The sequence below is a fragment of the Falco rusticolus genome, chromosome 3, assembly GCF_015220075.1.
Source record: "Falco rusticolus isolate bFalRus1 chromosome 3, bFalRus1.pri, whole genome shotgun sequence".
Taxonomy (NCBI): Eukaryota; Metazoa; Chordata; class Aves; order Falconiformes; family Falconidae; genus Falco; species Falco rusticolus.
In genome coordinates this window covers 10571796-10597852 of record NC_051189.1, presented here as the reverse complement: position 1 = coordinate 10597852, position 26057 = coordinate 10571796, and the positions used below count along the sequence as shown (strand labels likewise).

Here is a 26057-nt window from a genome sequence, read left to right as displayed (position 1 = left end):
GCTGGTGCCGGAGGGAGCACGTGAGCCGCCTGAAGCACGTTCCTCCAGCTCCCTGAAGGAAGCCTCAACGCTTCCCACCCATGTGGTGCTTGAGCTAACATTAGAAGCATTCAGCTTGCACAAAGTACCAGCTCAGGAAAACACAGCAAGGCTGCTTCTTACAAATGTGAAATTCTTCATCCACTTGCCCCCGCGTGCCATCTGCCCAGTTCATCCCCCACATGAGGGCAAGCTGGATGTAGTTCCAGGGCAAAGAGCCCAGTGAAAGCAGAGAGCAGAGGGGAAACTCTGTCCTCAAGAGTCTTGCCGGCATCGCTTGCCAGACTTGCATCGTGACTGGTGTCCGTTTTTATTGAAACACCCACCTTGATACTACTGACTGAAGATCAGTTTTCTGATATGGTGGCAAATAGTTTGGTCGGGCAGTCGAACACTCCGGTGTCCAGAGTAACATCGACACGTTAGCTGGAACGGGCAGCGCGGCTGGCCTGACGTCCCGGCCATGTCTCTCTGCTAGGCAGAAATGCAATCACCTTGGATGAATAAAGATGAGGTCGTCTTTACCACAGTGCACAGACTTGGGTTTTTTTTTCCAGCTGTGAGTCTTTCCTTGCATGTTTTGCCCCGTTCCCTCTTTTTACCTGCTTACCTCAGGGCTCTCGGGGAAAAATTGCTGTTATCAAAACATCTGCTCATGACTCTGTGTTGGTTTAAAGCACAGGTTCAGGAAAGTCAGATCTTTTACTTTCTTCTTTCAGCGCAAAAAGCTGAGACCCAGGAGACCCAGCACTAGGCAGCAGCCTCCACTGGATTCTCCCACTGTGTGTGCAATGCACACGCCTGGGTTGGAAGCAGAGGGGGGATTCCCAGTGCGAGCCCCTTAGCTCTGCAGCGTGCATCAGGCTTTCCCCAGGGCTGCAGGAGAAAGTATTTTCCTTCACACACAGACGTTCTGAAGTGTAAAGGGCTGTGATGGAAGCTGGATTTCGGTGAAAGCTGTCAAGGTACAGCACAGAAACTCTTACACTCCTGATAATCTGGACTGAGCCACTTTCAGTCAGCTGGATGCAGTTCATTTTGTGGTGGTTGACTTCTAGAGACAACTTATCCCTACTACAGAAATGTTTTTGCTTTTTAATAGCGGTACTACAGACCGCTGTATCACAAAAAGTAATAGTCTGCCGTGCATTCTTGTTGCTATTGTGGACTGTATTTGACTTCAGGGTAATTTGTGTGTTTGCTCTTGGATGTGGACAGAATTTTCTGTGAGGCTGGTGTGCTGTCTATAAAGTTTTACACCTCTGGTCAAAACTGTAACAAATTTTCGGATGTAAGAAAGCAAGTTCTGTCTCCAAGTGAGGCACCGAAGTCAACTACAGAAAAACCAAGCGATGGTTTGCCCCTTTTGAAGCCCTTCTGAATGTACTGGGTCCTTGCAAAGATTAGCATCTTCCATGAATGAATGGATAGGAGACACTGTTGGAAGTAAACTGAAAAGACTGCTGCCCAAGGGACTGATCCTATGACTGAATCAGCAGCGTTTCTCTGTGGTTTAGTCTCGAAATACAAGACTCAAGCAAACAACAGACAGCAGGAAGAGGGAAGCAATCAGGTGATGGTATGTCCCGTGCTAACCAAAGGTACTGAGTAACTACAATCCTGTTTGTAAATAATACAGGTTATGTTACGCCAATCTCAAAGATCAGCTGGAGTCGGAGCCCCTCCAAAGAGCTAAGCTTTTGGGAGAACATACTCAGTGTTGTGTGGCCCTCCCAGAAGAGACCCCCTGTAGAAAAGACCTTGGTCTCTACTGCAAGATCTATTTTTCCTTCTATCTGGATACATTTACCTCTTTCTTGCTGTAACCTTGATCTGTCACTGTAGTCCAGATAGGGCACGTCAAATAGGAAGATGAACAGACATGCAAGGATGCTGACGCTTTTTGCAGTATCATCACCTTGGCCGAGGAGGAAGACAGTCTTTTGAAACCTGCTGGACACTCATTCATAAATTGAGGCTGTTGCACTAATGAAGAATTCCAGTTTAGTCTTCAATGGCTCCATAAAATAGTTAATTATCGGTCATTACAGAGAAAAAAAAAAAGCCCCATATACGTGATGACCAAGAAATAAGAGAAGCAAAGAAGTTAAAAAGGAACTAAATCAAATTACATCTACAGCAGAGCCTGTCACCAATTGCATAGCTGGAAAATGTTGAAGTGGCTGAAGTTCATATTTTTCTGAAGCATTTGTTAGTTTCTAGGAATAGCTCACCTGTTTCTTCAATGGACTTTTAGAACATTAAGCAACTAGTCTCTAAATATTATCCTCTAAAGATCCACTGAGACTCCTTTCTTGCAGGCTGCACATTCAGTATGCAAGGGTCTTGGACTGCACAGAATCTCCACCCCTTATCATACTACTTTTTTCTTTTCCTCCAAACCCTTTAAGCTGTGCTGCAGATTTCGTTTTTTGCTCTGATAACCTTGAAAGGTGCTGTTAGGCAACTAATGAATTTAAACTGGGAAGATAAATATGTGTGTATTCCTGAGAATATTCTCAAGAGATTCCCTTTGAGATAGTAGCCAAGAAGAATGAATGTCTTGGTCATGTAGACCTCAGAAGCATTCCAGATGTAACTGGTACACAAAAAAACCCTGAGGAGCAAGTTTTTATTAAAGGTGCAAGGTCTTAGCAAGAATGGCACGCTAATGAGGGAGGAAAGCCCGTAAACTGCTCTTGCAATGTTGCTTTTAAACAAATCGAAGAGCAGGATCTGATCAAGTATATCATGGCAGCCATTGCCTTTTCTGCTTCTTCTGATAATTTTTTGTGTTGAGGTTTAAAAGACCTATGGGAAAACCAGTCATAAAAGCTACTGACCAAGCAGGCAGGTGGGGCACAGTCAAGCCAGAAGCTCCTGACACATGATTTAATGCACTTGTATGACCTTCAGGCCTTGGCAAGGCGATGTCTTGCACTTGCCACTGGACATCAAACAACCTAGCCAGTCAAAATGGGATTATTTTCTCACAATCAATGAGCCAGTAAAATATTATACAGAATAACAGAGGATTTATTGATTCTCTCTGTTTGAATGATTTGCTGTTAATAGCTGCAGCTGTCACAGGCAGGCATATAAACGGGCTTGGAAGTTCAAGAGCCTGCATGCTGGAATGCCTCGCTTAAGCGAGCATGCGAGAACGTGAGCTGTGATCTGCTCCTGCTGACACAAACTGCAGGAAGAAAAACACGTAACAAGTTATTTTGCTATTAGATTTCCTTTGGTTGTTTGCTAGGGTTGTCAAGGGGCTTCTTTTAGTTCACTTGGAGATCAATCTCCTAACAAGGCTGGTGTCAAGGAGCAAAGAATAATGTGGGGCTACTCTGCTGAGCTCTGGGAGCTGACTAGCCAGTCTGAGATGCCCGAGAAACAGGACGATACGAGCAGCAGCAAAACAAGGGCACGGTGCAAGGGGATCTGACCATTGGTAAGAACAGGTGGATTTCCAAACTATTCAATTCTTGGTGACCTTGTGATCTTACCGTTGGGGTATGATAAAAGATTTGAGGTGGGCTGACAGCAGTTTCTGGCACAAATTTCCTGTACACACAAGCCTGAGTAACTCAGGCATGCACGTACAACTTTGGCTGTAATCCCACCCAAAGTACCTCAGCTATTCTTAATGGCTGTACTGGGATGGCTTATTGGAGCTATGCCACAGTACAGAAAAAGATGGATGATTCATGGGGTCAAAAGACTGAGTCATTTAAAATAAAACTTCAAAGGCATCTGGCTGATTTCTATATTTAACTGCCTAGTAACCACGAATCTGACCAGCTGGCCTATTAATTAAGAAACAGGCACCATCCTGCAAGCACTTAAACGTTCAAATCAGGTGTGGTGAGTTACCTGAAAAGCACCTGCGCCCCAGAAAGGACTCTCTGCTTCAGATTACAGCTGGAGCCCAGACCCCAGGGCAAGGTGAGATGTTGCATTAGGTCCTGTTGATTAGTTCTTGGTAGCTCCCTGCTAGAGGATCGTGCGGCCACAGCAGAGCCACCTAATCCTCTTCATGCTCTGTAAATGGCTATTGGACTAAGCCATGATGGTACTACTACTCTCCTATAAAATGTTGGTTTTCTGTCAGGAACTAGGTTGCAGGAAGAACTATGGTGACTTAGGTGTTGGAAGAGTCAAGGAAAACTTGAGCATAACATGCTCGCTCTCATGCAGCTATGACAGGCACGGCTGACCTCAGCAGACAAGCAAATAAAAATAGGTTGTGCAACGAACTACGGGGCTTCTACCAACACCGGCTGGCCAATCTCTAAAGCACTGGAGGATGACGGACAGAGCTCTGCACCTTACAGGTCACTTTTCCCTTCTCTGAGGGACGATGAACCTTCTCCTGGCAGGAAAGCAGGTCCAGCCTGCAAATGTCCTATATTAAAGATGAAGAAAGGTAACACCATTTACCAGGCACTTGGATATGGGAACAACTTACCACATATCATTTGAATAAAAATAACAGTCCAGGTTTATTATTGGTCTATGGCCAGTTTAAGGTAATTTGTGGGAAAAAGAAACAAACAAAAAACCTGACAAAATTCTTCATCTGCTGTATTTTGAAAGCAGGTGCTTCATTAGTATGGTTTAGTTAAAATACGGTGACGTGAATGGCAGGATTTATTGAAATGCCATGATTGCAAGGCATTAAGTAAGCTATGTATGGCTGCACCCATGAAGTACGTCAGAAAATACCTAGATTTTGGAGCACTTCAGTGAAAACTTTATCAAATTTTCAGTGCATATAGTGTAAGCAAACACATAGCTGCCCTGCTTGTTAAGGTGTTAGTGGTGGTTAGCATAGCAGAATTGTACGTGACCAAAGGCAGAGCTTGCCCAGGAACGCCAGCTTGCTTTCATGTCTGTAAAGAGCGGACGTTTAAGGGTGGAAAGCTACCCAAGCCAACATATCTATAGATGACTCAATAAACCTTGCCAAATCATTAACAGGCATTGGCAAGGATGGGAAATGTGAAATTGCTTTTGCATGGTAGGATTTGGTTGAGGTGAAATGATAGAAGGCAAATTGGCCTTGAGGTTTACAAGCATGCCTGCTCTTCTAGCTTAAAAAGAACCAGAAGTAACGGAGGAAAGTGAGGCAACGACACACCGTAACGGGCTTCAGCTGGTATTTGGGGCTGCACCTGTGCGTGTTGCAGAGCCTGACATGAGGTGCTGCAGAGGCTGAAATCCCCTGTGGAGCACTGCAGCCATGTGCCAGTGTATGCTCAGCAAGACTCCTTTTTCCTTCCCAGCTTGCTGGAAAATGTCCTCAGAGCTACGTGCTAGCCTATCCTCTTCTTACACACCTGAGGTACCTGTTTTACACATTTTCTATCGATATGCAGCTTCTATTGGTCTGGTGACTATTTACTGAGCCATTTAATTTTGTAAATTTCTAGCTGAATCTTCCAGGCATGGAAAAAAATGTATCTTGCTACAAACTTCATTTTGTTAAAACATGAGGTTATCCTTCATGGCCTCTAGAGCTTATAAGAAATGTAAAAATTATCTTTTTTCCTCTCTTTAACCAGCAAATGTTACTGTTTTTTTCCCCGCTAACTCTGTTATTCAGGTTACTGATTGTCAGTAATTCCTACCCAGACCTGTTTCCTGAAGATCCTTCAAGAAAGGGATGTTAAGATATGAGGTCATCTGATATGCAGAGTCCTGGTATATGTTCACCTTCGCTATTAACACATGATGCAGGAGGAACAAACCTCTTACTTCCATACCCACGGTTATGAAATTTACCACTTTAAATTCTCAGCAAAGATAAAAAAGTTGAAAAAACAAATCTAGTAAAGAGGGATGCATATAAGACTCCCAACACATCAAGCGTAATGAATGGTAGAAAATATGTCTCAATGTTAGACAACTCTTTTTGCGTAAGAGGAACTGTACAAAGACATAAATGTTTGTTTGGTAATGTCGTTGTTTAAAAACGTGTTTTAAGGTTCCCTTTTTGCTTTTGGGAAGTCATATAACTTCACACTGGGAAGTGCTGACTGCTTTTAGACGAGAGCAATTCTGACTCCCTTCCTGGCTCAGCTGGCATTTATTACTCTGCTTTTAGTCTGGTACCCTACACATGTACAGAAATCTTTAACTAAAAGCGGGCAACAGGTCTCCTGTTACTGCTTCTGTTGCTCCTGAAGGGCTTCTGCATCTTACGCAGGGTAGTTCGGGATGTAGCGAGAGAGACAACAGAAATTTCCTCTGGGTCAGACTCCTGAAGCATGCTGTCCCACACAAAGTGCCATCAGTTGGTCACCTTAATTATCCAGGCTCTGCTGACTGCTGAGCATTCAGGATTTGATGCCAATGTGGTGACTGCTGTTCTCCAGCCTCAGTATGGTAGTCAGCTGGACTAAAGCAATTCACTACTAAGATTCAAAGCCTTTAAGACATGTATTTTAGTGTTCAGTCAGATGCGCCCTAAGGCTTATCTCTAACCTCTCAGCTATTACAGGTAATAATAGTATAAACCCACTTGGGTCTCTGAAGTGCAGTTTCCCACCACAGCTTTATGCAGATAGAGTGGAGGAAGATGACCGAACCCCAGAGCAGACAAAGCCCATTAGCACAGGATGTCTCAGTTTTAATAGATCAAAAATAACTCTTTGACGCTGTAGCAAAGAATCTGACTCGGGTGCTCCTCAAGCATCAGATGTCAGCTGGGCGATGGTCCAACTCCTTCACGTATCAGGCCTCTACCCTTGTGGGAACTGATGAGGGATCGATAATGCACTCTTAAAGGGTGTTCACTTTAAATAGATCTTCATTTGGCGACCTGCAGCTGCAGTGTTGTAAGCTGTTAGGATGTTTTACATACCTGACTCTAGTGTCTCTGCCACTCTGCATCCCATATGCTTCTCTCTCTTTCCCTTCCAGATAATGGGTACATGTTTTTCCCTCTAGTACCACCTGGGCTGCTTTTAGGAAACTTAAGTGTACAAAACAGAAGAACTACTTCCAAAAGGAGACAGGCAGATGTACTCTATCAGGTTCGCCAGATCTTTCATTCTGCCGATTCATTCTGCAATGCCTGAAGCAGCACAAGGACCATTTCAACGTTCAGCTATTACTGGATGGACAGGCAGACACAACCCGTTTGTCCAAAATGGGATACCTTCTCCATACCTCTTCCTAGCCTTTCCTAGTATGGATGCACCAGCTTCAGAAGGGATCATCTCCTCTGGGAGCAACACACCCACCGAACTGCAATCATACCAGGGAATTCTTGCCCCAGAGTATCCACTGTATCCAGGGATTGTCTCAGTCTACTTGGTTGCATCTAGACTTTAGTTTCTTCTCATTCTGATAGCAAAAGCCAGAAAAAGCAAGGTCAGAGCAGGCGAGCACAAGCGCCAGGTGAGGTCATAGCTGGAAACATAGCTCCTTGGTGGGAACCATCATCACTTAAGAATTCCTTCAGGAAGCAAAAAAGCTGCTCTCAGCTATCCTTCATACAATCTTCAGGATTTAGGCTAGGCAGGTAAGAGACTAAACTGTGACACTGTGGAGCACGTTTAATAAAAATACTCTCACGTGGTTGGACATCGCTGGAGTTACCTACAAGCTGTGCAGCCTGCAGCACTGTTAAACACTGCAGAGTATCGACATACTTGTTCTAGCTACCCTTTGCTAGCAATGCTCTCCCTGGGCCTACATAAAGATATTAACAGCAATTAATCTCGCAGAAGTCTACTGCTAATCGTAACTTGTTAGTGGCGAGCTTTGCCTTCTCACCCTACCGGTGTTCCGCATGAATGTACTCTTATTAGATTTTATTTATTTCCATAGTAAGCACAATACTGGAAAAGCTTTTCTGTGCCCTCTGCTGGTTTTCCAAGGCACTCATTTTCAGCTTAGAGTAAAAAACTTTTAAAATACTAGGCCAGAAACATAGGTGAATACTGTAACAAACTGTCTCCTCCGCTTCCCTCTGAGACTTGCCATATGACTACAAATCTTCACTTTTGCTTACTTGCATTTCCTTCTGAACTAGACTGTTCAGGAAATTCAGGCAATCCCCATCTTTTCATAAGCAGCAGGCTTCTTTGAGCAAGTCTGCATGGACTTAACTACTGGAGTTTCTTTTGGTTGCCCTTTCATGTTGAGGAGAACAGCACACTCCATGCACCTCCAGCCTGAACCTTATGGACCCCAAATCATTTGTCATTGGATCAATTACCTCCTCGTATTTCTGCCTTTACTGCAAAGACTCCTTTAAAAGCTACCTCTGAGACCAACTGTACTAGGTTATGCCCAAGACTCTTCCAGGACAACTGTCCTGTCCTTCACGTAAATTTTGGATATTCCATGAGTGTTTTCCAAAAGCTCCAGACTGAATGCTGCTCTGATGCTCACTGTTGACTTACACTGGTATTCAGTCAGTTGAGAAGACTTCTTTACAAGAGTCTTAACCTGAAGCCTAACGCATCTATTTCTACATTTTGTGGCATTTCATTTTGCTCTGTGTGTAAAGACAGTGTACGTTCATAAGCATACGATCCTTTGGTAGTAATCTAACTTCAAAGAAAAAGTCAGAGATTACCATGAGCAGCTCCCAAGGGCCACATGCTGAGGCTTGACAAATACAAGTAGGATATACCCTCAGTGCTAGAAATCTGTATCACAGTTGCAAGCTGGGCCTGGTTATGAGTGTAATAAAGGGTATGATATCTTAAGATTCACACGGCTTGAGTCACATAGCTGAGAAGAGAAGCCTTACTTCTAACTTTAAAAGTAAAGCACACTAACCCAGAACAAATCTCCTAGAATAAATTGAAATGTGAGCTAGATGCAGCTATGGATACACAGCGGCAGTAATACTGCCTTGCCCGGAAAAAGGATGTATGCCTTTATCATCCTAACTGTAGTTTAGGATTTTGGATGTGAACATAGCCTTTTTTCAAACCGTTTTTAATGTACGAGTGACTTGACTTAGAAAAAACTGTCTCATATCTATAAGCCTGCGTTACTGATCAAGTTCTGTCTTCTCAGTACAAGCAGAAACACTAAAAAACTAACAAGGCAGCAGAACTTACTAAAAAAAAAAAAAACCAAACCCCACCAAACCCAGAAAGCAAAACACCACAGACAAATCCACAGAAGAGTAATACAAGCACGCACCTCCATTGTGAAATGACAAATTTCCTAGGAGTCCCACAAATACTCTTTCAGAAGTGCTGATATGCCAACAGTAATACTTTTTATGAACTACTTCTTCAGGAAACTTTAGTAGAAAATTACAGTGTTAATTGACAAAGTCTCCCCCTACCACTCCCAGTGATACGCACACACACACCACAGGAGAGGAAGAACACTTACGTTAAAATCATGCCAGTAAAAGCCGCTACCAGGGAATCCAGAGTCATCTTAAAACACAGGAGTGTGACATGACTAACCAGCTGCAGCTGCCTTCGCAATGAATGGAGCAAACAAACAGTAATTTTCCTGTGGCATACACCCACGGCATCCAGCACACCACCAGCTCGGGGCCTCGTGAGCTAGCCCACACCTTTGCGTGTAAGTGCCCACCTCACCAGTTCTTCTCACCTTCATGTAAGGTCACAGAAGCTTTTAACATCTGTAACAGCAGGACCAACACGAGTGCTGGTGCCTCAGCCCTCTAACAAGCAGCTTTTCTCTACACCTGCCTGTAACAGTTGACCTGCTGAAGCGAGAGACTGTGCCTCCATTCCAGCCAATCCATGTCTCGGGTCACTGTCCTTCAGCAAGATCATACCAAATGCCAGTACTCGATGGGAACAACAAAAGCTGTCATCAACAGTAACTTCAGAGTTTTAATTAGGAAGTCTTTAACAGATCATCCGAAATTTTGATTGGCATTCATCTAAATGTTACAGTAATTTTGAGCAGATTTTAGATCAGGGGTCCTCAAACTTTTAACCAGGGGGCCGGCGTGTGGATGCAGTGGCAGGCAGTCATCTGCGGCTGCTTGGTTTCCCTCCCCAACCCCCGGCGGGGCGGGGGGGTTCTGTAAATACCGGGGGGCGGACTGAGGACCCTGGGGGGCCGTATCCGGTGCGCAGGCCGTAGTTTGAGGACCCCTGTTTTAGATTATGAAAATTCATTACATTCAGCATAGAACAACTGCACTGTAAATTATTAATCCAGCCCTGAGCTGGAGCATTAAACAAGTGCAGTCAACTTCTGAAGACAGTATTAATCCTGGAGTTACATCTTCCATCAGTGCATTGCTTCAAACAGCTGTCACTTAACTTTTCCCAGAATCTCTGCTCCTGAATTTTCACCTCAATAGTACCAGCCAGAAGCCCAAAACAACCAGCTAATTTGTGTCTGGCCTCACCAGTGAAAGCCTTCAATACACCCCATCTCAGGCTCTTAGATCTAGGATCTTCTTTTGGCATCAACCATTTTGCAGAAGCGAAAACTGAAGGTATTTAGATAAATGACAATGTCAGCTGCCCCACAGGAATGGATTGCACAAAGATGGGCAGCAAGACTATGTGTGCTTCTTTATTCATAGCCATAGCTACTTTGCCACGTATTCCCTTTAAGTTATTTTATTTTTTAAGTTAGATCAACCATCGTTTCACTGGAAGAGACAAGTTCCCTGCTCTTCTGGTAGGGAGGAGAGCACACCAGCATACGTGTCCCCATTTGATATGTACCAAGTCCATTTTAACAACAGAATCCTTGGCCCAGAAACTATTAAATCCCCCCTCCCAAAACCAGCTGCATGCAGCTCTCTTGGGAACTCAGAATCTGACTTGCGCCCGGAAATGCATCTGCTTTGTAGCGTTGTTACGCATTCCTGTCTTGAGCATCCACTTTGACTTCATCCTCTGCAGGTACTGCATATCACGCTGCTGAGCAAAGACTGCCCCTTCAGAAAGAGAGGAGGAAGAGAAAGGGGGTAAGTGTCTGTAAGCTTACTTACTACTTACATACAAACCAGCTAACCTGTCCATTTACATCAGCAGTTAGCTATACGTTTTCCTTCCCATACTGCTCTAATTCTTTATACTTTTCTCTTGGGAAATGCCAGTTCCCCCTACGAATACCCATGACTCTGATTAAGGGAAACGGTTATTTTGCATTCCAATGTATGATTCTTTTATTTCAAAAGTGGATATAGATCACGTCACTGCTTTCCAACTTGAAAAGTATTCTAACTGTCAAAGAATGGTTTATGTTGCCTTAATAAATAGCAAGAGTAGCGGTTTTGACAGGCAGAAACCAACAAATCTTAGGAAGTCACCAAATATCACAAACACACATGCTGATGAACTGAAAGGCTTGCACAAAGCTGCGATGGATTTTAGACACAACTTCCTGTCACTTATTTTGCTTGGATGTCAGGAATGAAAGGGGACCGAGTGGAAGACAAACATCTGCATAAAACCCCACAAATGTGAAACAAAATTGACCTATTTTAATTGTACAGTAACGACATCCTAGAACCTCCTCTGCAAAAAAGCCACAGTCACTCACCTGTCTGACTTGTCCAGCCCAAAGCTCTGTACTGCTGCAACACCCGACCCACTGCTTTCTTATTTTTCGCAACAGCCACCGTTCTTGACAGACCAAACCGTTGCTTGTAGTATCTCATCAAAGAACGATGACCCACCCTTGCACCTGTTGAGAGGAGGGGACATCTTACTATGCATAATGAAGCAGCTTCTGAAATGTAGTATTCAAGCACACCGTGAAAACTGTGGAAAATCCCTATGCTAAGAAATGCTTTTAGAAGGCTCAGAACCTAAAAACCTTTAGGACTACTAGGACCTTGATTTAAATACTTTAAGAGCTGCTGTACTGCACTCTACCTTGAAGGAAAAAAACCCAAAGAGTGCTGTTGTTCAAGAGGGCCTTAGCTTAGATAACAAACAGGCAGTTATCAGAACAGAAAGTTTTCATTAGGAGAATGAGTAGAGGCAGTGCTGTTTCAAGTGACCAGGGAAGTAACTTGCTGACATTCAGGAAATCTTCTGTAACTGTATAGTTGGCAGCACTTTTCAGAATGAAAGGGCTGAGGTCCACTCACACAAAAACCACTAAAAGAAACAAATATACAAAAAAACCCCAAAACAACACGGAAATAAAAATCCAAGCAAGAGTGTCAAATGCTACACACTGCAAGAGTACATTGTTTAAATAATTTAGTTTTACTGAACTAGTTTACTAAATTAGTTTCCGGCTGCCTCTCTGCAAAAAAACCTACACTAGATCACCTAAGTTATAGCCTCTCCAAGTTGCACTATGAAGCATGGAAACTCTTGGAGTATACCATGAGAGTCACGTTAATGAAGAGGTGAAGTGGGCAAAGGCACCCCCTGCCTCAGTCCACAAATACATTCATGCTGAAGAAGTGGAACTACCTGTGAGTGAGAATAATGGAAGGCGAGGCCAAGACCCCAAAGACCCTTAGATGCAAAATTACCTTCTCCCTTGCCATAGGAAACCCCTTACAGTGATGACCTACGCTGCAGGTAATGGCTGCAGCTGTGAGAAACAGAGACATCATAACACAAATCTTACGCCTACCTGATGGAAGGATCAGCTCCATAGTGTCATCATCATAATCCAACTCTCTCTCTGCTGGGCGCTCTCCAGACACCTCCATATCTTCCCCATCCTTGTGATCAGGGTAACTGCTCCTGTGGAAGAGTAGCAGTACATGGTTTATATATGGCGAGCAGCTACAGCTATCCAGACCCATTACACAGAAAAACTGCTATGCACAGCTACAGCAAGCCACAAACATTGTCACGTGTCATCTACTTTAGTTTGGGAGTTCTTCCCAGTAGCACCCTGCCCTGAACAGATACCCAAGACAAGGGCCACTCTTCCTCCCCCTGTCCTATAACTCAGCACGGCTCTCCTGCTGCACATGTAACAGCGACTTCTGGCGAAAAGCCACCACTGTGCAGCCCAGCAGCTCTGCACAGCTGCTGAATGAGCGCTCAGAGAAGCTCCGCTAAATCCACCTGTCACCATAATAGGAGGTATTTCTGACCAAACTGAACTTATCTTAGGATAAGTTACAGGAAGCTCAACCAGAGGCCTCTGAATCACAGCAGTCCTGTTTAACTCCAGCTACTTAAAAAAATTAAAAATCCACAGTAGGTATTAAGCCCACAATCCATCTAAAAGGTAATGGAAAAGACAGAAATACCCTTTCATGGTCTCTTCTGGTGCACTGGAATCTACACTCAGTAACAGCAAACATACAAAACAATTCAAAACATATTTTTATGTAGGACTGGTATTAGTGGTCACAGGAGAGGAGAACCAATCGTGTTTATTTTTACCTAGAAAAGTGGTCAACCAGCTATGCAAAATAAGCATCAGAACCAGAAACGGGCTAACTTTTAAGAATGAGTAATAGTTTCTGATGCAATATTCAACTGTCCTTTTGTCTGTCCCCATCTGTGCTCCACTCAAAGAAAAGCATTCTCACCTAAAATCATAGAAGTCTGCAAATTCCAAGGCAGCATCTCCATCTGTGAAGAGTTTGCAGTGGCTTTTATCATTCATGTGAGCCTGCACTGCTTCTGTAGAGTAGAAGGATTTCCCTTTCTCGTTGCACCAGATGCAGATTTTCCCAACACCAACTTTCTCTCCTGCGGAAAACATTGACACTTTTACTGGTCTGAACAGAGCCTCTCTAGTCAATAATGAACATTCCTCTAATGTGGGCCTCCTAGCTCGCAGAGACAGAGGAAGAGCCTTGAGCCTTGCATTTCCAGAAAAGCCCTGCTGTTCCTATGCCTTGACCATACGGCTCCACCAGGGACAAGTCTGTGCATTCAAAGATTTCTTATGACAAGATATGGATCATTATGTACTCTCAATAACAAATTTCATATGAACAATACAGGTTTTTATCTATTACTCCAAAGTTATTTTGTTTGCATCATTATTTGTAGACATCCAAGAAGGTATTTTTTTTTCAGCTTTTAGCTCTCTTATAAGTATTATAAACCAGTAAGGCAAATACTTGTGACTCGTTAGTAGGGTACACAGTCCATATGCACACATCAGCAACAGTGTTGTCCTAAATTTCATATTAGCTGAACGACCTTCTCAACGTTAGAAAATTACATGAGACCTACAGGGTACATGACCACATGTTTGATCAATGGGGTTTTCTCCCACTCTCCCCTGAAAGCCTGTGGTCCTGTTCATGATCAAAATAAGGAACTAGACAGCACTCAGATTTTACACAAAAAAAAAACAAACCCAAAACATTTAAAGTCATATCCAAGTGAAAATAAGCAATAACAGTATATAATTATCCTGACCAAAAATCAGAGAACATTCACAGGCATACCCAGGTACTGGATTAGTCCTCTCAGATCCACAAGGTACTCTATGTCTGGAATGAAGAAACTGTGAGCTTTCGTCATATGGGCCACATTTTTCGTGAGAGATCTTGAGTGGTGGGGACAGAACAAGCAGTCCGTGACTGGGATGGCCCCAACAGCAGGAGTGCTTTCAGCTTCTGCCTGCTCCTCCTCTTCTCCTACACTTTCCATCTCTTCAGAGCCGATGTCTTCATCAGAATCCATGTCTTCCCAGTCTTTTAAAGGAAGTTTAAAAAAATATTTATTTGTATGATTACTTCTCCCAAGCAAAATAAGTCCCGATTAAGTTAGAAAAAGCTATAGACAATATTGCATTTTCTATTCTTACAGCGAAGTGCCACATGGTCACTTCCAGGTGTAAGAATACACCATTTCCAGTAAAAGACATTTGCACAGCAAAGCTTGTCTGCTCATAAAAAAAGTGCACAGTTCCACTATTTCCCACCCTCTCTCCATTTTCTCAGCTATTGAAACTTTATTGCTGTTTTGAAGCCTTAAATTTAATTCACCACAGCACAAGAACACAAGTATGGCTCATTAAAAACAATACAACTCTGTCAGAATCATGAAAATACTGATTTCCAGCAGAGACTCAGCAGTGAGGGAAAACACTCCTGTTTACACATACATTGTCAACAACAGAGAAAAACAAAACCAGCTGTCACAGATACACTATGTTACATTATATGTTAGTAATACCAAGATATACTAATTATTTTACACATTTGCAAGATTACTGCAGAGCTCATTAATGGATAGATGAACCAGCAATCTGATTATACTGCTAGAGGGGTCTAGAAATCTTTAAGGAGTTCAGATCCAGTGCAGTGAGCATTTCCCAGTACTCTGTTCGTACTGGTCCCCTTCCAAATGCCATGCGCACGCACAGTGTTTGAGAACAGGGAACACAATGCTCTCCAGTGTTGTAGGTGGCTAATTAGAGATCTCTGCTATAGGATGTAGTTTAACAATTTCAAAAGCCTGACACTGAATTAACAGGCAACATTCCTGAACAAACACTTAAAAGGAAAATCAACACTCAGAAACCTACTGAGATTTCAGCATTACAATTTATGACTAACACATGAATACAAAACAGTGCATGCTAGCTCCTTCTTTAGATGCAGAGATGCACGTTGAGAGATGTAAGTTTCTTCTCCTGTAGAACAGAGTCCCTGAATTGCAAATGAAATTTCACCAGCACAAAACTGCTGTAACAGATGTAGCAATGTGACACAACGGTTTCAGTAATGAAGCTGGCATGGTATCGTCCCACTTCATTCACACCTGTCCCCTTGCTGCAGTTTAATCACCCCATTCAACTGCTCCCATAGATGCATTTGGGGCTGCACTGTAAACTACAGCACTGAAAGCATCCATGTTAAAAATAACCTTTTTACAGGAATTCTGAAGCTCTGATCTTTTCAGTTGTCCATTTTGCAGGCTCACCTCCAACAAGGAGCTGTATCCACACAAGTGGTGAGGATGAAGCAGCACAAACAGGTAGTACGAGTGGCAACTCTTAAACCAATTTTGATATAGATCAGGCGTCCTCAAACTTTTTAACCAGGGGGCCAGCGCGTGGATGAAGTGGCAGGCAGTCATCTGCGGCTGCTTGGTTCCCCCCCCAACCCCTGGCGGGGGGGGTCTGTAAATACCAGGGGCCGGACTGAGGACCCTGGGGGGCTGTATCTGGTCCACAGACTGTAGTTTGAGGACCCCTGATATAGATGCTGACAGCCTGAGAAGCTATGTCACACAGTGTCAGGCTAAGGAGCAAACTTTCTCCTCTGGTCTTGAAGGACAGATTAAAGAAAAATCAACACTTCAACAGATAAGTGACTGATGGGACAACAGCAAAAGATCATGAGTGGATTTCAGTTCATCTATTTTGCAGAAGTAGTTTTAGGGTAACCTTTTATGTTAGACTTTGTTAAAGGAAACTTCTGGAATTTTACGTTGGAAATAGTGTTCGTATTAGTAACACTGAACCTTCACACACATTAGTATCTTCTCCAGCTGGCAGTTCAGACACTAACAGAGTCCTTGGCTGCAAGCATGGGCCAACCGCCAACCTTAACTCCTTTGTTAAGCTGAAAATTTAACCAACAGGAAGACCTTTTGTGATAGAAAATGCTGTACTACTACAGAAATAGGAGGAGACTTTAACACAAAACCAGCAACGACGTAGCTTACCCCAAGCCATCTCTTGTCAGTATGGTTACCGCCTTACCTTCTTCCACATCCTCTTCTTCCTCTGCTTGTTGTTTGGCCAGCTTCTTTGCTTGCTGTTCAAACCACTGTAGCCGTGGAGGTTTTTCCGATCGTTCTCTACTCTGCGATAAGCTGGCGCTTTCTGTAGAAACCAGAGAGCTACTTGTATTGCTAGGAGGTAAAGGTGTCTTCTTTGGAGACGAAGACGGCTGAGCTCTGATGGCTTGCTGAATAGCTGTGTTCATTTCATCTTTGTTTACACCCTCTGGGGCCAGCCCCTTTTCCAGGTTCTTTTCATTTAATATTTTTACTTTCTTGCTGACAGCTTCAACAGCTTTCTTCTCCAGCTCCAGGTGCTTCTTGGACTTTAAGTGATTCTCATAGGCATTGAAGTTAGAGAATCTCTTGCTGCAAACTGTGCAGTAAGTGGCAGTGATTTTGTTCTGCTCCTCTGCTACTGCTCTCTGTGCTAGGACTCTCTCTTCAAAATTCTCAGCAGTGACAGGAGGCATGTCAGCAACCTTACGCTTCAGGTTGTATCTATGCCAGTCAGTTTTGTAATGGGCACGCTGAATGTCAGCATCCTTGAAAGCCACACGGCAAGTAATACAAGTGTAGGTTGCCATTACTGGAAAGTGAGCAAAAAAATAACCGTTATGCTAACAAAGATAAGTAACAGCCACAAAAAAAAATCCCCAGACACAACATCCTGACAGCACCCATGTAAAGCAGCACTGAGACAAGACAGTTCTTGCACAGAATTAAATTTAGTAAACATGCTGTTTGCTAATGCTGGTATTATGTACTAGAAGGAGTAAAAGAAAATATAAAAGACTTTGATAGGGTTATCAGAGATAACTCGTACCACAGGAGATCTGAGCATCCCAGCTCTGGACCCAGCACCCACTGTGCTTGCCAGGGTTCAGACAGAATGAGTATTCCCAGCCCTAGCAGCAGTACTTCAAAAGCTCTGCAATTTTTACTGAAGATCAGACACTAAAGGTTCTTGTCAAATGCGTGTTCTGCCAACTATAGGCTTCTGAGGAGATTAGTGATTGCTACAAAAAAAGGGCAGGAAGGGAAATCCTGCTTTCATGCCCATTTTCCACTTTCCACAGCCTTATCAAATAGAAAAAAAAAAAGGTTACCGCATTTAAAAAATAAAACCCCCTCAGCTATCTGGAGCAGCACAAGTACTGTCAACAACACTTTACCCCAAAGTACTGTGAATCTGGAGACACAGTCAGTCATGCCTAGATCTCGTGCTTGAAGCCACTGCTACTACTGGTCTTCCTCTATGCTCCACCGTGTAGTTGAGCTGCATTATCGGGGCTGTCACAGGACTACTAGATGGCAGTGACCTGTAACTGATGTCGCCCTTTCCAAAGCCACTCATTTCCTTTCTTTTCAGTGCTTAATGAAAGTTAACCTTTCTAAGCAAAGCTGATGGAATCTCTTGAACGCTTCAAAAGCTAAGAGCAAAAAAAGCATGTTCTAACTGGAGAGCACTAAAGCCACCCCCATGTTTTAACCAATTTAGAAAACCTATAGTTTAATCTGGAAAAAAAAAAAAAAAAGAGAAATAAGACATCAGGAGGAGGGGGTCTGAAAGCAGGTGGAGGAACAACAGCTCCTCCCAGAACCTACCAACAAGGAGGAGCAGTTGTGAAAGACACAAATACACAGAGAACTGAAAGGTATTTTATGAAATGCTTGTTCCCTGGAAGAACTGGACTCCTCATTCTCTGTTTGCGCTATCTGTAATCCTACAGGGACAGAAGATATGTTAACAGAAAATAAAAAACACACTATTTTATTTGAAACACCATAAGCATCCATTCAGTATAACAGATGCTTTTTGTCTGAGAGGAAAATGTATTCTCTGCTCACTGATGGATCTCGATTGCGCTCTGAAGCATTTCCCTCCCACCTGCAGAGCTGCCTATCCCTTTCCTAGCCCCCAAGCAAGTATTTTACTGCCACAAACCAAATGACGCAGAATCACGTTTGCTATTAATCACAACCCCCTTGCAGAAACCTCGAAGACTGAACAGCTTGATCTGGTCTATTACAGGTAGACAGCAGCTACGCGCTAGACTACCCTCAGGTTGATTAAAAAAAAACCAAAACAAAAACCAACAACAAAACAACAACCAAAAAAACAGATCAGAAGAAGAGGTACGCCAATGAGAGCATCCAAAACCATCACCCTTCATATATGACCACGAAGTGAAGAAGCAACATTCACAATTCAAGCTGCATAAAGTACAAAAAGCAGAAAAAGTGCAAAAAGCAGCTGCAACCAGCCCTTCCCACTGCCCACGTGCATTTTCACTCCCAATTTTAACCGACCAAACCAAAGCACTGACCCTTCCCCTGCGTGGGGCTCTGGAAAACCAAACCCGAGGCGCTCGCAAGCCCCCAGCCCGGGCACAGCCGCCCCCCCGCCCAGGGCCCGTCACGGCCTCGGCTGCTTCCACCTGAACTCGGGCCGAGGCGGTGTCCGCAATGCTGACACAAGACGGAGGGGCCTGGCTGACAGGCAGGCGCTTACCCTGCGGACACCAGAAGCCACCGCACAACTTAAACCCGAGGGGAGAAAGCAATAATAATAGATTAAACCCCAGAAGGGGCGCGGGCGGAAGCCGCGAACCTTCGGGCCGCTGAGACGTGGCCAGCCAGGCCTGACAGAGAGGCTCCGCCATGAGGGACCGCGACCGAGCGGCCGGGCCGCGCCCTCCCCGCCACCCCCGCGGAGCCGGGCCATGCCGTGCCGCCCACCGCCCTCCGCAGGACCGCCGCCGCCGCCGTGCCGCCCACCTGCCGCCCGCGGGGCCAGGCCTCCCGCGCCGCCGCCGCCAGCAGGAAGTCCCGCACGGCGCCAGGCGGGAAGGGCGCCAGGCAGGAAGGGCGGGGCTGCCCCGCCGCCGCCGCGCCCGCCCCCTAGCGACGCGGAGGCTGCGCAGCGCCGCCTGCTCGCTCCGCCGGCGGGCCCGCGGGGGCAGCGCCCCGGCCCCCAGCGCTGTAATCCCATACCACGTTATTGGGGGGATCTCATGTGAATCCAGTTATGTAAGCGGGGCAAATACATTATACTATTCCCAGACTAGTCCCATGATACTGTTGTCCGGTGTCATCATTCAATAGTGTCCAACAGTATTATTAATTCCTTCTTAATTAAATTTGGCTTTTATTTCCAAACAAGTATTTACTGAATTTCAGGAAAAAAATTCTTTAGAGGATATGTTCAAAAATAATCAGGTGCCAAATGTATTCCAAATTTTTTAAGTGCTGTCAGTCCTATTTTCTGAACACTCTTCAAAAGAAAATGAGAACCATTGATCCCACTCCCAGTAAGGTAAAATAGAATAACACTTCAAACAGGTGCTGACTGGATTACTAAAAGTGAGCTTTAAATGAAACTCAATGACTGTCAGTAATTTCCAAAGCTCAGTAATACCTTTAGGTATCTCAACATGAAAGATGCAGTACTTACCCCCCTTATAATTAAGGGTTAACTCTTAATAAATAAGAGGGTTAATTCTTAGAGATAAGTCTTGGGGATAAGTCTTAGGGTTAAATCTTAAGGTTAAGTCTTAGGTTTAAGTCTCAGTGTTAAGTCTTAGGGATAAGTCCTTGGGTTGAGTCTTAAAATTTAAGTCTGAAGGTTAAGCCTTAGGGGTCACCGCCGCCCCGGGTCTGTGCAGGGGTAACGCAGCGTGGGGGGCTGCGGGCAGGAGCGGAGCCCGGCCCCTGCGGGAGGAGAGCAGTGGAGCTCCCTTCGAGGGCTTTTTTGTTTGTTTGTTTGTTTGTGGTTTCTGCTTTATTTTTGGGGGGTGGATGGGTATTTTCCCCTATTTTGGGAACAAACGAAGCATTAGCTATGATGAAAGATAAAAACTAACACGCATTTATTAAATGGTTTTACAAACAATCAATATAATAATTCCATGTTTACAAAATAGTAATCACGCTAGGTAAAGTGCTGCAAAATACTTTTAAATAAAGACATTTTGTAATTTTCCAGTTTCTGGTTACCCAGGTTGGTGTTGCTCACAGACCGTTACGCTGCTCGTGCAGTGAACAGACACAGAGACTACGGGAAATTTGTTCAGAAGGCTTAAACAGTCCGGGAAAAGTGCAAAACGAACAAAAACCAAGTAAAACTAGTATTTCTTCAGATCCTATTACTTTGGATTAAAAGACTTCCCCTCCTCTGCATAGACTTTCTCCCCCCCCCCCCCCCCAAAACAAGCTGAGGAGTGGCAAGCAGGTGTGTGGGACCCACGCGCAAAAGCCCCATGTTGCTGCTTTTCCGCTGGATGTGACACACCTAAAGGCCACGGATCCAGCGGCAATCGCTCCGCCTGCACTAACGCCAGGGGAAATTTGCCGAGCACAAAGGACTGAACAGCATCCCACAGACCCTGTCCTGACACATCGTTTTCTTCCAGCACGGATATATGACGCGGCCACTGCAAAGCGAGGGAGGGTGAGCGCTTCAACCACGCTACTGCGAAAATACACAGCATCCTCAATGTACTGGCAGGCAAGAGCATGCCAGATAGTGCAGGCAGTACTGATCACACGGCAAGATCACGCTGTGTTACCCCACGGCACTTGCTCACACGTCCCCACGCTGATCTATGCCCTCTGCACTGCCCGTACTGCCCTTTGACTGGAAATTGAAGGCAAGCAGGCTTTCCACGGAACAAATGCACATTTCCAAGCTACATCCTACCTCATACATAGCTTGCCTTTCCTCCTACCCGTGTATTCAGTTTTGGAAGATGGGAAGGTGACGACAGTGCTCGATAGGAAAGATGCTGTGGGCCACTGTGACAGGAATTTTTAAGTAACTGCTATTTTGTGGCTGCTGCTAGAATACAACAAAATGAAGGTTTTCCTGAGGGATTTCCAACTGAAGGCAACATGGAAGGGTTGCACAAAGGAGAGAAACGTTTTCTTTGTGTTTTGCTGTCAAACTGCTGGCAGTGGAATGTATCATGTCCAAGCAAAGTGATTCTTTCATGCAGTTGTTTGGGAGGAAGAGGTAATATCCTGCAGAAAATTAAGCATCTTTCCACTACCTGCGGAAGAATATTGAATATTACAGAATTACCTCTTTCCATTAAACAGTACTTAGGGGCTTGAATAGAATCAACTACCACAAGAACAGAAAAAAAAAAATTCTAACGACACTCAAATAAGCAATTATGCCCCTAAACTTGAACAAATTGCATGTTCAAGTTTTGCTTTGTTTTTCTTTCTGGGGAAAAAACAAACAAACAAAAAACCAAAGAAACTCTTACTGGAGAAAAACTGGATCTAGTTTTCTATCTTGAAACCAGAAAATGGATCATTTACAAAAAGTCCAAGAAACTCCTCCAACTGCTTTTCCTTCTTGATCTATTATTCTAGACGAGTGCCCCTGCATTACGTACTTCATAAAACAACAATAAAGTGCATGCTGTTATAAGCCACGATTGACAGCCAGCTAGTCTGTCCTGTCAATCCGCTCCAGAAAAGCCTGTGAAGGACTGCTCCCTCCCTCCCTCCCTCCCTCCCACCTCTCCCTGTCCCGCAGCCTGCTTCCCTTCCCGGCACCAGTACTCCTGTACAAGGAACAAGGAAGCACACAGTTGTTTGTGTGCCTTACAGTTTCATCAACAAATTGGAAGTTGTACTCTTCTAAGTGTACAGATTGTCCTAAACATGCAGCAAGGAAATGAGGCTTTTAACTCATCTGAGAAATTTAAATGGCCTTTAAACTTACTGATTTTCCAGCAAAAGCTTCTTTTATTTTTGGTTTGGTTTTGTGTTTTTGTTCTGTCTTGGTTTGGTTTTTTTCCCAAATGAGAAGGACAGGCTGTGGGAAGCTAAAATGGAAACTTAGTGACCAATGCTGTGGAAGTGATGTGGCCACGTTTTTTAATCATTTCCAGAAACTTGCTTTTAATGTTAAAATGTATTTCAAAAACTGCATCTTGTGGGTGCTATATCCAGCACCCGCTTACTTCATAATGGATTTGATAATGAAGGCACAGGCTCACGTTTTTTACAGGAAAAGGACAGCAAACACGGTCAATATGCATTACTGACACAAAAGCACAAGCAACGATAAAGGTAGTGTCAAAAATTCTCAGCATCTTTCTTTTTTACTATACTCTTTTTGGCCATCTGCCTATTTTTTCACCTCAAAAGGAAAAAAAAAAATGGAATTAATTTTGAACACAGGCTTACCTACACATATATGTTAGTGGAAGATTTTTATACTCTGTTGCTGTACTTTCTGAGGGTCCTAGATGACAGTATTCACCTCTTCAAATGCCAGTAAATGGAAAATGACTTTAGTAGTAGTAGCAGCTGACATGGTCCCTCAACTTTGCTAATGGTTTACATCACATTAAAAAAACTAGCTTTACTTCTTCCTATGTCTTTGATTACTACCTCTTGATATTATAATTCAATTTTGTCACAGGTGAACAAAAAAGCCCTAGAAAAAGTTAAATCAGTTACCTGCTTAAGATCCCATGCCACTCACTCAGCATGTCTGGAGTTTAAACTGGCAAACAATTTAAACAAGTTCTTGTTTGTTTGTTCTAAATTACATGCCAAGAAGAAGACTGTGAGTGTCTTCTACAGCAAATGACCTCACCAAATACTTTTAAGTATCTTAAAATATTCAGCTTGCAACACAACTTTTGTTGCAAGTGATGGCAGCTGTCCTGGGGAAAAAAAACCCAAACACCACAGAATCTTGAATTAATGAAGTGGTATCTAAAAATGTGGGGTTTGGGTTTTTTTTAACTCTCTAACCTCTATTCCAAACAATTACTATCCACACCTGCTCCCAAAAAGGTTGCTTGGGTTAGATGATATATCAACTTGTAAAAATAAAAAGGTGTTGGCTGACTTCACATGGGCAATACTGCCAAGGACCAGACTCTATCAAGGAACACAGCAGGTGGTCAGTCAAATAGCATGCCACTTTACAACTCTACAAGCCTAAAACAGCAAAAACCTTGGAAATGCATCGCCATATCCAAAATAATTCAAAGGTTTTAAGTATGAAATCAAATTCTTTGATAGTGTTGCACACATACTTAAACTAGAGTTGTGTTGGTTAATGTGTTTCATATTTAGTAGATGTGCTATACGTAATGCTAACTCATGGATTCATGCTTTTCAGCATGACTGAAGGAGGTGAGATTTAGTTAATCTCATTGCAATCCTGTGGCAATTTACCCTCGCCGTGTGAATCATTAATTTTATCACACGGTTGGCAACCAAGAATAAATAAACTGCCAATGTTAAAAATTTGGCTCAGGACCCCAAAATGCATGGTTGGCAAAAAGATAAAAAACCCCTCTCCCTCAACTCTTGGAACAACTCATCTCCAACACTCACCTGCAACCAAACAGTGAATAGATAATTCATTTCCATGCTATTACACTGAGGTATAACTACCAGAAACACTGAACTATCAGTATCAGCTGATATTTATCCAGTTAATTCACTCTGCATAAGGGAAATTATTACAATACATCTAAAGGAATAGTTAAAGCTTACAGCTCAGAATTTTCCTTTTTTTTTTTTTTTTTTTTTTTTTTTTGCATTTGATTTTTTTTGTGTATGTGTTTAATTTCTTCTATGTTACCATCTGCAATTTCCAGGTTAATGACTTCCAAGCAGATTTGAAAGGAAGCCTGAAGGCTTTTTCTTTTCCTGGGATTCTGCTTCTTGGCCTTGTGAAAGTCCCAATTCTTTCTCAATCTGCTCAAGCTCAGACTGGTCAAGCAGTTCAAAATCATCAGCTTCTTCTGTGTCTGTCTCCTCGCTCAAACTGGGCACTGCATGTGAGGGAGCTTGCTGTGCCGACTGCAACTGGTCTTTGATGGCAGCAGATACTGCAGCTGCGATGACATCCCCAGCAATTCCACTCATTAAATTAAAGGTTTGGTCACTGGTCAAAGGCAGGGAGAGCCCTGCAGTGGATGGTCTCTCTTTACTCTGTCTGGAAGCATGATCCACCTTGAAGTACGTTTGTTCTTTTCTTCGTTTTTGCTGGATGGGCATACCGATGCTTGAGTCATCATCATCATTTGTTCCGGCACCATTTTCTAAAGAAGGAAATTCTGAAAGATCTCTAGCGAAAGCTTCTTCATGATCACTAGGTCGGTCAAAATCTATTACAGGATTAACAGAAGGTAACAATGTTAGCAAACATGAAAGGCTTCCCCCCAAAAAGCAGCCAAATATAAAAATGCAGTCAGTAAGTGTTTAAATACATTTACTAATCTATAGACTGGCAGTTTTCTGAAATCTCAATGCAGAGCAGTTTGTGTGACATCTAAAATAAAATGGTTTTGAGGTCGTAAATCAAATACCATAAATCAGCCGGTATTCACCTAACTCACTATTTGAGGAAAATACCTTTTAAAAATAGTATCTAGCTGTATATGAAACAACCCACGCAAACCTTTAGCACAGCTAGTTCTAAATACAGCAACCACAGAAAGTCCTAGAATTTATAATGGGACACGAGGTCTCTAAACTCTTTTTTTTTCACAATACATATAATTTAGAAATATGTAAGCATGTACAAAAGTATTGCAAGCTTTTAATATACTTTTAGAATAACAAAAAGAATATTTACCTGTTTAATCAAAAATACAAAACCTCTGTAAAGACTTTATTTCTGAATTTTTCCTTTCTTGGCCAATGCTTGTATTAAATAGGAAACAGAAAATGAAAACTCTACAGATGATCTGGAATTGTTTCATGTTTTTAAGAGGCCAAAAAGCAGAATGTAAACTAATAAAATATTATAACGGCTGCATTAATGGCATGATATTTGTTACTAGAAATGTGTAAAACATACTGTACAGTACATGGCCTGTGGAAGAGGCCTAATGAGCATAAGGGAATACTATGATCTAATAGTGGAATGAGAAGGTAAAAAATAATCGGTTTGAACTTACTTTCTATGAAAACAAGCAATAGAAGCATTCATAAGGGCTAAGGAAATGAATCCTAAAAATGTCTCATACATCATTTTCTCCATTTTCTTTAGGATAAACAGGCTGGGAAGGTGAGGAGGAAGGGTTGTGCTGTATGCAGAGTGGTGTCTCAAATGCACAGAGCTTTGACAGGAGATGAGCCAATCACTGGATGCATCCCATCTGGTCTTGCACTTGTGTGTCTGTCCCATTTGCTGAAATGCTCCATAGGACAGAAGAGTGGATGTTGTTTATTTTTCACTTAGCAAGGCCTTTAACGCAGTTTCCCACATTATCCTTACAGCCAAACTGGTGAGTGAAGTGGGTAAGTGAACTGTAAGATGGGTGGGATATTGGCTGGACTGACAGGGTCACAGGGCTGTGATCAGCGATACAAGGTCCAACTGAA

General features: G+C 43.2%; 2 protein-coding genes across 4 annotated transcripts in view; both read right to left on the bottom strand.

Moving 5' to 3' along the window:
* Positions 1-10552: 10552 nt before the first annotated feature.
* Positions 10553-19545, bottom strand: ZNF622 (zinc finger protein 622). Its single transcript, XM_037381340.1, has 7 exons — positions 19467-19545; positions 16666-17274; positions 14399-14647; positions 13526-13688; positions 12610-12722; positions 11557-11700; positions 10553-10948 (listed from the first exon to the last, which is right to left on the bottom strand). Exons 2-7 carry the CDS (start codon positions 17270-17272, stop codon positions 10821-10823), a joined length of 1404 nt encoding a protein of 467 aa, XP_037237237.1. The 5' UTR covers positions 17273-17274; positions 19467-19545; the 3' UTR covers positions 10553-10820.
* Positions 19546-20533: 988 nt separating this feature from the next.
* The window catches only part of RETREG1 (reticulophagy regulator 1), a 70112-nt gene continuing 64588 nt past the window's right edge, over positions 20534-26057 (bottom strand). For 2 of the 3 annotated variants that reach the window (XM_037380887.1, XM_037380888.1), the window contains exon 9: positions 24324-24835. In XM_037380887.1, coding sequence (XP_037236784.1) covers positions 24324-24835 — 512 coding nt within the window. Of the gene's footprint in view, positions 24836-26057 lie in introns of all 3 variants that reach the window. The other variant, XM_037380885.1, reaches the window with a different exon arrangement.

What these genes read in the sequence shown, in the direction of transcription:
- ZNF622 (XM_037381340.1), bottom strand. Translation starts at nt 17,272, where the DNA reads ATGGCAACCTACACTTGTATTACTTGCCGTGTGGCTTTCAAGGATGCT. An exon ending in AGGACTAATCCAGTACCTGG is followed by an intron (nt 13,689 to 14,398) that starts GTATGCCTGTGA and finishes TGTTTTCCGCAG; the next exon opens with GAGAGAAAGTTGGTGTTGGG. An exon ending in GGAGCTGATCCTTCCATCAG is followed by an intron (nt 11,701 to 12,609) that starts GTAGGCGTAAGA and finishes TCCTCTCAACAG; the next exon opens with GTGCAAGGGTGGGTCATCGT.